General features: G+C 41.9%; 1 protein-coding gene across 2 annotated transcripts; it reads right to left on the bottom strand.

Moving 5' to 3' along the window:
• Positions 1–2,393: 2,393 nt before the first annotated feature.
• RIT1 (Ras like without CAAX 1) lies at positions 2,394–12,557 on the bottom strand. Of its 2 annotated transcripts, NM_001077230.2 has the most exon segments (6): positions 4,256–5,667; positions 8,331–8,522; positions 8,745–8,818; positions 11,622–11,678; positions 11,841–11,985; positions 12,420–12,557. In NM_001077230.2, coding segments are annotated over 5 exon segments (657 nt in total). In that variant the 5' UTR covers positions 11,944–11,985; positions 12,420–12,557; the 3' UTR covers positions 4,256–5,436.
• Positions 12,558–12,996: the final 439 nt, after the last annotated feature.

The raw sequence follows: 12,996 nt of genomic DNA, 5'->3' as shown, positions 1-12,996 counted from the left end.
AAAGCAAGGCTGGAGTTCTTGTCATGGCGCAGCGGAAACAAATCCGACTAGGAACCGTGAGGTTGTGGGTTCCATCCCTGGTCTTGCTCAGTGGGTTAAGGATCCGGCATTGCCATGAGCTGTGGTGTAGGTCGTAGACGCGGCTCAGATCTGGTGTTGCATAGCTTTGGCATAGGCTGGTGGCAACAGCTCCGATTCCGATTTAGACCCCTAGCCTGGGAATTTCCATACGCCACAGTTTCAGCCCTAAAAAGCAAAAAAAAAAAAAAAAAAAAAAAGTTGCTCCTGATTTATTCTAATTATCTGACAGCAACTCTTAGTGGGAGAAAAGACAAAATTTGTGCAGTGAGAGTCTTTAGAAATACTTTTGAGGACAGAGCGAATAATCTCTTTAGCCAGAGATCTACGATTTCCACCTACTTCCCTGTATGGTTTTACCACCTGAATTTCAGTTCCAGCTGAGCTGATGAAATGTGAGAAAGAAGATTTGAAAATAAATTTTAATTTGAAGCTGAGCAAATCTAGGATTACTGCAAATCCCATATTTCAGTATTAAGTCATCTTTAAAAGCCAAGTGCTTGTCAAAGTTAATAAGGACTCCTAAAAAAGAAGACCTCAAATTTCTCTCACCCTTCTCAAAAAGTGCAAGACTTCCAATTATTTGTCAAGAGCTTACTGAATTCATGTGACTTTTTAAAATAGAAAATAAGCAATAAATACTAGTAATAAGGAATTTCAGAAATGACTTTCAATTTTTATCTCTTTATTATTCCACTCAGGTTAAATTCAGCCTCTCCTCAATTTGCCTCCTCTCTCATTCACCCTTTAAAGATTCAGCTCCACTGATCTGCCCGGCGATGCTAATTCCTTCCTTCTCTGAGTTTTTTTTTAGGGCCTCACCCTACAGTGGCGATGAAAGCAATGACCTCCACATAAAAAATTATTCCTCACTTTCACATTTAGTATACATACTTTAAACAACTTGAACCCTTGATCAGGTGGCAAACGTGTTACCAATTTTCAGTATGTTTTTCCTGTCTGCCTAACCAAGAGGTAATCTTTTTATTTTTAAATTTTAATTATTATTTTTTTAGGGCCACATGCAAGGCATATGGAAGTTCCCAGGCTAGGGGTCAAATCTGAGCTGTAGCTGCTGGCCTTTATACCACAGCACAGCCACGCCAGAACTGAGCCGCATCTGTGACCTACACAGAAGCTCACAGCAATGCCAGATCCTTAACCCACTGAACGGGACCAAGGATTGAAACTGCATCCTCATGGATACTAGTCAGATTCAATATCCTTGAGCCACAAAAGGAACTCCAAAGTAATCTTTAAAAAAAATTGTTGCCTTGTCACTCTGCCTCTCTCCAGAGACACTGGGGTCCCTCAGGAACCTGCCTTGGAGGCTGTAGTTCACTCGGCATCCCAAGTCCTCCAATGGCATGGCCAAATGTCACCAGTGCTGGTGCCTGAATATCGGGCAGTGCTTGGGGTCAAGAACCAGAGCCAGGTAGCGCCTGGAGCTAGGAGCCCACTCCCTACTACAGGGAGACTCTTCAGCATTGGACCGAAGCACCCCCACCTCCCTCCTTGCCCCTCGACTTGTGCAAGCGCTGAGGTAATCTCTCTGAATGAAGCTGTGTACCCTGTGACAATGCTCTCTAGCATTTACACAAGTATTCAGTATGTGATGGGCACTCACATTTTTTTAAATTAATATATTCCAGAATATAGAATCTCATGGTACACTGAAGTTTTTCTTTCCTTTTTTTTTTTGGTCTTTTTTAGGGCCACACCTATGGCATACGGAAGTTCCCAGGCTAGGGATCGAATCAGCTGCAGCTGCCGGCTTACACCACAGCCACAGCAACTTGGGATCTGAGCGGCATCTGCGATCTACACCACAGCTCATGGCAACGCCGGATCCTTAACCCACTGAGCGAGGCCAGGGACAGAACCCACGTGCTCATGGATACTAGTCAGGTTCATTAACCACTGAGCCAAAATAGGAACTCCTAAAGTTTTTCTTAAAATGACCCTTGTGGAGTTCCTGTCGTGGTGCAGTGGTTAACGAATCCGACTAGGAACCATGAGGTTGTGGGTTCGGTCCCTGGCCTCGCTCAGTGGGTTAAGGATCCGGCGCTGCCGTGAGGTGTGGTGTAGGTCGAAGACGCGGCTCGGATCCCGAGTTGCTGTGGCTCTGGCGGAGGCCGGTGGCTACAGCTCCGATTAGACCCCTAGCCTGGGAACCTCCATATGCCGTTAGAGCAGCCCAAGAAATGGCAAAAAGACAAAAAATAAATAAATAAATAAATAAAATAAAATGACCCTTGTGCAATGATCCCAAACATTTCTACCCACACAGGTAAGTAAAGGAAAGGCCCAATAAGTTGTTTAAAAGTTTTGTATTGTGTCATACAAACTGTCTTCATATACAAGTGCATGAGTGAAAAACTTCTTCCCTCTCCTCCCCAAACATTACAGTAGACCAATTCTTGCTAATATATCACAAAGTTAAAACATACCTCCCCTTTTGAATTCTAAACAGTTAATTCTAGACACCAGCTTCTAAATTTTGTAACTTACCAATCTGGTATGGACATGAACAATTCCAGTGCTTTTCAACTTGTCCCTGAATTTTTCTCTCTTCAAAGTTCCAGGCAGTAATTGATTTTAATGCCCTCGAATTAGATAAAGCTGACTATTTAGAGATTATAATTTATGTACACTATACAATCACTTAGAGCTATGACTTACACAATATTATACCCCTCAAACTATTCAGCACCATGAATAGAATTCTCAATACTAATTGATGGGCTAATTAATCCAATGATCAAATATATGACAGTGATAGTCTTTTTTTTTTTTTCCCTTCCTTTTTAGGGCCACAGCTGTGGCATAGGAAGTTCCCAGACTAGGGGGTCGAATCAGAGCTGCAGCTTCTGGCTGACACCACAGCCACAGCCACGCCAGATCCGAGCCATATCTGTGACCTACACCCCAGCTCGTGTCAACGCCTGATCATTAATCCACTAAGTGAGGCCAGGGATTGAACCCACAACCTCAAGGATACTAGTCAGGTTCTTAACCCACTGAGTCACACAGGAACTCCCAACAGTGATAGTCCTAAACACACTAGTTTGTTATTTTTCTTATATACAATAAAAAGTCCCTCTTGTCTTACAGATTTTTTTTCCCTGGCAATCTTCTCTGCTGCCTTGACTATCCTGAATAACTACAGAGATGTCAACTACATGCTTGATGCTAATAACAATTCCCTAGGTCATTAGTAATAAGAAGCTAAGGCATTAAACCTCACAGGTTCTAAGCTAGTTTAAATGTGGTGAAATACTGTTACAACAGAATTGCACTGTATTTCTTTTCTAACTTCATGTTTCTCCAAAGTGCTATGGTTCCTATACAATTTTTGTCCTGCATAGATTCAAATTCATTCTTTCACTTTTGGATGGCTTGAGTACCATAAAACATGACCTATTTGGTAGCAAAAACATTTCTAGGAGTTTCAAATGGGGATCACTACTCAGCTAAAAATGTTACAACCATCACTTCTCTTTAAATCTAGAACACAAACCACTGATGGAAGGAAACACATTAACAATCCTGTCCTGCCCGTAACAAAAACGGAAAGCAGTAAGGAGCTGTGCACTTTTTAAGAGGTGCCACCCAAAGTCATGTTCTTAAAGTGGTCACTGACACTACTTCTTAGTGACACTGAATATTCAAAATATGCTATATTACTCTTAGCACTTTTTTGAATTTAAATCTCCACATATAACAAGTTAAGGTTATCAAAATAATCCTGATTCTAAAAGAAAGAGCTCACCACCAATATTTAAAGCTGATTATTCCCAGGAAAAGAGGATAGTTTCTCAAGTACACAGTTATCAAAGTGGTATTCTCTTGCATGAAACTTTGTCAAGGCTCAGAAAATCCTGACGTGAACTTAGCAAAGTCCTTGTAAAGAAATCTTCAGTGAGAGGAGTTCCCATCGTGGCTCAGCAGTTAACGAATCTGACCAGCATCCATGAGGACGCAGGTTTGACCTCTGACCACGCTTAGTGGGTTAAGGATCTGGTGTTGCCATGAGCTGTGTAGGTCGCAGACAAGGCTCAGATCCTGCGTTGCTGTGCCTGTGGCGTAAGCCAGCAGCTACAGCTCTGATTTGACCCCTAGCCTGGGAACCTCCAAATGCCATGGGTTCGGCCATAAAAAGCAAAAACAAAAGAAAGAAATCTTCAATGAGAAACTCAACGCATGGCAATTTTAAAGCTTCAAGACTGGCTCATTACACAGAAATGCTACAGGCTTTTGTAGAACACTGAGTCTAGTGATTGTCTATTTCAACGAGGCACATACACGATTTTACTAATCCTGATGTTTTTTCTGTATGGAAAATGCGATTGGTCTGACAAAGGGCCTAAAAAACATTTTGCCAGGCCTGGCTCTTCTAGAGAGTAGGGAAGCTAAGGGAAAGCACTAGGAAGCAATTAATGTAAATATATTGGTGTGTCCATCTCTGGGGGAAAAACAAACCTGTATAAGGCCACGGTTGTCCTAACCAAGGATTAAGATTAACCAAGAGTTTTGTAATCCAGTAATGGTTCCCAAAGTGTTTATTTACCTTTGAAGGTAAAGAAAGGCAAAACCCTGAAAGGAAGAAAGAAATAACCTCACAGAAGAAGCCTTCATTACATTTTATATGCTTCTGTTTGTTCTCATGCATCCCAGTGCATTTAGGTCATATGTGTACTTAGAAAAAACAGGCTCCTCTGGGGAACACCGTTCTGATCCCACCTTTTTCTCGCCAAGTTCCCGTGAAAACATATGGCCTGATTTCCCCAATCTTATAATTCCACAATCCACAACAGAAGTTCCACAGCTATTTGCTGAACTTTAGCAATGATCTCTTTAGAACTGATTCCCTGATAAGATTTTTGTTCTGTCTCCAGGAAGCACAGCATGAATTTTTTAGTAAAGACTGAGGTTCTTTCCCAGGATAGTCCCAGGAAATTGAGTTGAAAGAGATTGCAGAATAGTGCATGGCAAAAAAATTCCTTTTGTGAGCTGAGTCAGATGTACATGGCATTCGTATTCCCCTGGGTATAAAACATTTACATTAATTAATTAATATCAGCAACAGAACCCAAAACAGTGGCAGATCAAATTCTAATGTGACGATTTAAAAGTAGACAGTGCTCCACTGGGTTAATAACATCAGAATTAGCTGAGACACAATATTTTAAATACCGCATCACTGAAAACTCCTAGTGGGTTTGTCCCCTTCATCAGTTATTTTTAAAATAATGGTCCTAGCAGGAGAAAGAACGAGCACCACGCTCACTAATGCAGGTTACTGGACTGCTTTGATTAAGCTCTGCAGTTCACAGATACACACTTCCCAGCTTCCTTTCAAGTTACTGAATCTTTCTTCTTCCGGAATGGTGATTTTAGCCTCTTCCAGACGCTGTTTTTGGGTTTAGATTTTTTCTCCATGGCCAGTACTGCCTCCTTTTCTTTCCTACGTATCTCCCGTACGAGAGCATGGAAGACATCATCAATGTAGTAGCGGTATGCAGCAGATGTCTCAAAAAAGGGGCAGCTGAATTCTCGGGCCAAAGCCAATCCTTCTTCCTTGGAGACCTTTAAAAATATAAACATGAGAAAACCTGTAGTGCTAACAGTGGGAAAGAATTACAGCTACTCCAAAGAGTAAAAGGGCTACCTTAACAGGAAGAGAGCTCAACTCTAGAGAGGTCCTTGAAGAGATTACTTTGAGCAGGACTTGATTGAGATGCATTAACTTAACTACTGTCAAACTACTTCTAAAAAGTTTGTATCAAAGAAAACATTTAAAAAATTCTTTAAAACAGAAGAATGTTTGTACCATTCGTTGCTTTCACCAGTAGTGATACACAAGCCCATCTTGCTACTCCTTCACCTTGACACCAAACAGCAAAACTTTAAACATCGTTGTTAATTTGAAGAGTATCACGTATTCGAAAATCCTCTGTAATTTCTCTGATTCTCCCTTTCTAGGGCTCATAATCGACACCATTAGAAAGTATACCTTGAAGTTTAACCTAAGTTTCTCTCTTTGCAACATAAAGAGATTTAATTCTGAGGTTTTAGGAAATGGACATTTCATGGTTCTTCACTTAATGAGTATTCTACTAGTTATCTGATTATTATCCTGTAGATTTTATCCTGTAAACTGACTCCTAAAATCCAGATCCTACCCCAAACAATAGCAAATTAGTACATATAGGTAAGTTTTCAACGGTAGGGAGAAGTGTATTTTATTTCATTTTTTTCATCTATTTATTTTTTTGGTTGCCCCCAGGGCATACAAAAATCCCAGAGCCAGAGATTGAATCTGCACCACAGCAGTGACCTGAGTGACAGGAGCAACAATGCCAGATCCTTACCCTGCTGAGCCAGCAGGGAACTCTGCAAGAAGCTAATTTTAAAATTTCATTTTATACAAATCAAAACCACAGTGAGGAACCACCTCACACCAGTCAGAATGGCCATCATTAACAAGTCAACAAAAACAAATGCTAGAGAGAGTGTAGAGAAAATCCTCCTACGCTATTGGTGGGAATGTAAACTGGTATAACCACTGTGGAAAACAGCACGGAAGTTCCTCAGAAAACTAAATATAGAACTACCCTGGAGTTCCCGTCGTGGCGCAGTGGTTAACAAATCCGACTAGGAACCATGAGGTTGCAGGTTCGGTCCCTGCCCTTGCTCAGTGGGTTAACGATCCGGCGTTGGTGTGAGCTGTGGTGTAGGTTGCAGACGCGGCTTGGATCCCACGTTGCTATGGCTCTGGCGTAGGCCAGTAGCTACAGCTCTGATTAGACCCCTAGCCTGGGAACCTCCATATGCTACAGGAGCGGCCCAAGAAAGAGCAAAAAGACAAAAAAAAAAAAAAAAAAAAAAAAGATGTGGTATTCGAGTTCCTGTAGTGGCTCAGTGATAACAAATCTGACTGGTATCCATGAGGATGCCAGTTTGATCCCTGGCCTTGCTCAGTAGGTAAGGGTCTGGGGTTGCTGAGAGCTGTGGTGTGGGTTGCAGATGTGGCTTGGATCCCAAGTTGCTGTGGCTGTGATGTGGGCTGGCAGCTACAGCACCAATTAGACCCCTAGCCTAGGAATCTCCATACGCCACTGGTGTGGCCCCAGGAGAAAAAAAAAAAGATGCGGTATCTATATACAATAGAATACTACTCAGCTATAAAAAAGAATGAAAAAATGCCATTTGCAGCAACATGGATGCAACTGAGATGCTCATACTAAGTGAGGTAAGTCAGAAAGAGAAGGACAAGAGAGTTCCTATCATGGCTCAGTGGTAACGAACCCGACTAGTACCCATGAGGACTTGGGTTCAACCCCTGGCCTCACTCAGTGGGTTAAAGGATCCAGCATTGCTGTGGCTGTGGTGTAGGCCAGCAGCTGTAGGTCCAATCTGACCCCTAGCCTGGGAACTTCCAATATGCAATGGGTGTGGGAGTTCCCGTCGTGGCGCAGTGGTTAACGAATCCGACTAGGAACCATGAGGTTGAGGGTTCGGTCCCTGCCCTTGCTCAGTGGGTTAACGATCCGGCGTTGCCGTGAGCTGTGGTGTAGGTTGCAGACGCGGCTCAGATCCCGCGTTGCTGTGGCTCTGGCGTAGGCCGGTGGCTACAGCTCCGATTCAACCCCTAGCCTGGGAACCTCCATATGCCGCGGGAGCGGCCCAAGAAATAGCAACAACAACAACAACAAAAAAGACAAAAAGACAAAAAAAAAAAAAAAAAAAACCACAAAGCAATGGGTGTGGCCCTAAAAAGCAAAAAAAAAAAAAAAAAAAAGAGAGAAAGACAAATACTATATGACATCACTTATATGTGGAATCTAAAATGTGGCACAAATGAACCTATCTACAGAACAGAAACAGACTCACAGACATAGAGAAGAGATTTGTGGTTGCCAAGGGGGAGTGGGGAGGGAGTGGGATGGACTGGGAGTTTGGGGTTAGAAGATGCAAACTATTACATTTAGAATGGATAAGCAATGAGGTCCTACTGTATAGCATGGGGAACTATATCCAATCTCTTGGGATAAACTAGGATGGAAAATAATATTAAAAAAAGAATGTATATATATATATGAATGACTGAGTCACTTTACCATAGAGCACATATTGGCACAGCATTGTAAATCAATTAAAATATCTGCCTTCATTTTAAGGCAAACAAACTTAGAAACACAAGACTAATCCTATAAGATTGAATACAGCATTTTCCAGTCTATCCTCACCTGTCTTAGTTGCTTTAGGTCAGACTTGTTTCCCACAAGAACCACAGGAGTATCATCAGTACGGCGAACTCGATAAATCAGCTGCTTAAACTCCCGAACTTCATGGAAACTTCTCCGATCGGTGATAGAATAACAGATGATAAACCCTTCTCCTGCCCTCATATACTGATCCCGCATGGCGGTAAACTCTGCCTACAAAGAAACAAAGATCATTAATGTATTGATGCAACCTAGAACTATATACACATTAGCTATTTCTTTCAGATTAAAGAGAGATGTTGGTTACCTGCTATCCTGAGTCAGAGTGCATGAAAAATTAAAAGAGATGAACTAGTGATCTTCTCTGTGTAAGTCTTCCCCTCCCCTTAACTAGCGCAAAAAGGCCTTTACTCATAGCATTCTGGGATTTAATACCTGTCCAGCCGTATCCAAAATGTCCAGATTGGCAGGCTCATCATCAATACGGATCCGGATTTTATAAGCATCTTCTACAGGAGGGAAGAAAGGTGTACTATAAACCCATAAATGCAGGAATATGCAACCTTATTTTGAAATTCATCTTATGGAGAAGTAGATTACACCCTTATGTGCTCAGACGTTCTCAGAAAGCTCCTAATTCCACTGAGATATGTGAACTGGGTCTTCAACTAATGTTTTTCCCCCCTCACATAAGCAATAACATAAGTTTATTCATAGCTTAAGCTTATGAAACTTCATCTACAATTCTAAGCTGAAAAAGAACTAAGAGATTGTCTTTTTAAAAAAATGTTAGGCCAGAAAAGTAACTTTCCCATTTATTAGTTAGGAGACACCAGGCATTATACTAAGTGATTTATTTATATATTAACCCATTCAATAGTGACAATAATCCAATGAGATAGGTCTTACAGATAAAAAAAATTAAAACAGTAAATGTGTACCCCATATTACACAATTCATTAATGACATAGCCAGAACCAAAACCAAGAGGTGTTTGACCCAAAAGTCTCATGTACTTAATCATATGCTATATTTCCTCACCACTTTTTTAATAATACAGGAAAAAGAAAACCCAGAGTTCACTATTTCCTAAAGAATCCATATTGTCATGATTCTTCCTTTATGAGAAAGAATATCTTTATGTATATTATCATGGTAACCTTGGAAAATAGAGGAAAGTAAAAAAGAGAAAAGCACCACTCAGTATTGCCATCATTCAAACAATTGCTGCTTACATCCTGATATGCATCCTTTAAACGTTTGTTAGTTTTTCCCTTCTCCCCTTTTTCAGCCACATCTGCAGCTTACAGAAGTTCCTGGGCCAGGGACTGAATCTGAGCTGCATCTGCGACCTATGCCACAGCTATGGCAATGCCAGATCCTTAACCCACTGTGCCACGGCAGGAACTCCTAAACATTTCTTCTTGAACCCTTGCTTCTAACTCTTCTTCAAAGATGAAGAGCCTAATAAGTCAATGATTTTCAAACTACAGGTCATATATGATCCACTAGTATTAGTGCGTTATGGATGAATTTAATGCGTTAGGACCAGCATTAAAATAAATAAGCAGAAATCTAAACTGAAAGAGGAAATACAAGTGCATACCACATGAAGTGAGGTAAATATAGTTTCATAATACTTTACATTCTTGTATATTAAAATGTACACATATATGCAAATATCTGTACAATTATATACACACATACATGCGTACTGGTTATAACAAATTTTTCTTCTTAGAGTTAGCAGCTAAAGTTTGAAACAAAATGCACTAAACTATAAACTCAATGAGAGCAGCACCACATGTTTTTGCTCACTACTGTACTCCCATGGCCTAATACAGTGCTCAAGAGATAAGAAGTATTTGCTGTTAAATCAGATAATATCATCAGAATAGCTGATGGGGGAGGAATCAACCGAGCAAAAAAAAGTAAGAGGGGTTCCTGCTGTGGCTCAGCAGGGTAAGAATCCAACTAGTATCCATGAGGATGCAGGTTCAATCCCTGGCCTTGCTCAATGGGTTAAGGATCTGGCGTTGCCCTGAGCTGTGGTGCAGGTCACAGATGAGGCTCAGATCTGGCGTTGCCGTGACACAGGCCAGCAGCTGCAGCTCGAATTCAACCCCTAGCCTGGGAACTTCCATATGCCAAGGGTGTAGCCCTAAAGAGACCAAAAAAAAAAAAGTCTTTTAGGGGACAAGTATATGAGTTTTACTTTAAAGAAAGGAAAAGATATTCTGGAGTTCTAAGTAAATTATCTTAAGCCCTAAATTAATTTTATTCCTAAAATTCCCACTGTAGTGTGAATTCCTGAACAATGTTCTAAATTTAACATAGTACATGAAAAATAAGAACTGTTTCTATTTTTCCCCAAGCCACAGAAGCATCTACTATATAAAATGGTAACAACCAAAGGTAGGTTGGCACAGAAAAATTATTGGCTTTATGAAAAAGAGCAGTAGAGTCCTGACCCAATGGGAAATCCTTCCTAGAGACTCAGGATCACAACAAAAGTGTCACATCCTGAAAATACAAGTGATATGGCAGAACTTCTGTGCCCTCCTCTACCCCCATCACCATTTTTCTTCTTCACTGGGAAATAACCCCTTAAAATCAAATCTGCTTCCTTATGGTCCAGGAATGACAGTAACATTCCTAAGGTCTATGGCGAATAGCAGCTAAAAAAAGAAAAAAAAAAAAAAAAAAAAAAAAAAAAGGGCACAAGAAAATTAGTTTTTACTTACTAACAGTGGTTTACTAACAATAGAGCATTAAGATTATAGAAGACGTGAAGAAAGACCTTGCTGTGTAATGAACTTGAGGTATAAGGAAGTAAATGAAGGGCTTCTAGTGGAACAAGTCCAGGCTCTGCATGTCTGGGTTGTAAGAGTTCAGCAGGCTGGCTCTACTTGTTTTTCTGCTTCCTTTTGTGGAAGTTCAGACCAGCTGACTCATAGTTACAGAGTTAGTCTCAAATCAGACCCTTAAAGAAATGATAGCAAAAGCCTTCTGTTAAGTGGCCTTTAAACTTTTCCTTTAATCTGACGATACAGTAGAGCAACCATAAAAATAAAACAAAGTGTCCCAGTAATATTTAATAAAAAACAGACTAAGATGGCTTATGTACATATAAAGTTAAGCTAAGAAAAAAAAGTCATTTGCTTATCAACTGCCATGTTATTCTTGTTAAGTAAATCTAAACCAGACACCCAAAAGGCTCAAAATATAAATGGTCTAAAACTGTTTCAAAAACTGACACCAAGGCCTTTTTATGGGGTTTAGTGGAAAAACCTAAGTGACAGTCTGACTTACCAATGGTGGGGTCATGATCTTCTGGAAATCGGTGGCTGATGAACTGCATGGTCATGGCTTTAAAACAAGAAGCGAAAGTTAAAATAAATACAAAGATGACCAACAGAAAGAACTGCAAGTATCAATATTGCAGGACAGTCTCCTACTTGGTTTTCGGGGAGGGCATCTGTTGTGAGCATTTTTCATTCTTACTTCTTTAAAATGGAAAATGTCACCTACCGCTTTTCCCTACACCGCCAGCACCTAGCATCACTAGTTTGTATTCCCGTGACAGCCCTGCAGGGCTGTTACAGCTACCAACTGGGCGAGTTCCAGAATCCATTGTCCTCTTGGAGAATCCTGGGCTGCCCGGAGGAAAAGGCACCTGGAAAGAAAGAAAATATTTAATCCAGGATGGAGACCCCGTGACGACAGTCCTAGAGCCAGTGCCCTACCCCTGCTCCCTTTCTGGCGACCCTCAGGCAACACGTAGCCTCACCTTCCCTCCAGGGCAGCTCAGACCCATGACATATCATAGATTTTCTGAATTACTACTTTTTTTCAAAAAAGAATAAAAAGAGACAAAGAAATTTGGCATTTCTTTGCAGACTGGGACGCCGGCACAGCAGGAGGGAGCCCAGTGAGAAAGTGCAGTTTGGGACTTAGGCCTCAGGGTTTCCTCTCAAGCCCGCGGTACCCGGAGGTTCAGCCCCCTCTCCATTCCCCTCGGAGGCTGCTCTCCTCCCCCGGCAGCACCTCGCGCCGCCATCAAGCCCCCCACCCTTCCGCCTCACAAGCCAACCCCTCCGCTGCTCGTACCCGTCGGAAGGTTAAGGCCACTGCCGGGTCTGATCACCCACTTCGTCCTCGGTCCTCCTCATTCGCGGCGAGGATCTGGCACTGACCTGTGACCCCTCCCGCAGCTGGGGAAGATGGCGCCAGCAGCGCCCGCGTCTCAGCAGGAGGGGCGGGGCCGCCCTCGTGACGCAGGGGACTGGCCCCGCCTCCTCCGGGGAGGACCATCTCCTGCCAGGTCCTCAAACCCCGCTCATCGCTGAAGGCCCTGGGGGAGTGCCACACTCAGCGCCCCCCTCTGCCACAAAACTATTTACACCAAAGTCAAGCAAGGAGGATGTGATAAGGGGCACACTGGAGACTTCTACAATAACAACTTGCCCAGGACCATTTATGAGAAAAACAAATTTGGCCAAATGTAATGAGGAAATGGGCACCTGCCAACCCCCCCCCCAAACAGGACCAAGGTGTTATTGCTTAGTAACAAAAAAAAGCACCTGGCTTTGACTTTACAGCAATAAATTAAGACACTATCAATTCTGTTCACCTGTATTTAGGTGGGTAACACATAGAAGTACTAGAAGGAACTTTATATGGGCAA

This window comes from Sus scrofa, chromosome 4 (genome assembly GCF_054392235.1).
Source record: "Sus scrofa isolate SSC_HxYL_T2T_F1_AM1 chromosome 4, Sscrofa_HxYL_maternal_Yorkshire_Landrace_v2.0, whole genome shotgun sequence".
NCBI classification, from domain to species: Eukaryota; Metazoa; Chordata; class Mammalia; order Artiodactyla; family Suidae; genus Sus; species Sus scrofa.
Note: the sequence above shows the minus strand (reverse complement) of the source record. Positions and strands in the feature narration are given on the sequence as shown.

Bases quoted from the DNA above. Each gene is read 5' to 3' on its own strand.
- RIT1 (XM_085020438.1), bottom strand. The intron at 5,668-8,330 runs GTGAGGATAGAC...ATATTTTTAAAG, and splicing joins ACCTAAAGCAACTAAGACAG to GTCTCCAAGGAAGAAGGATT.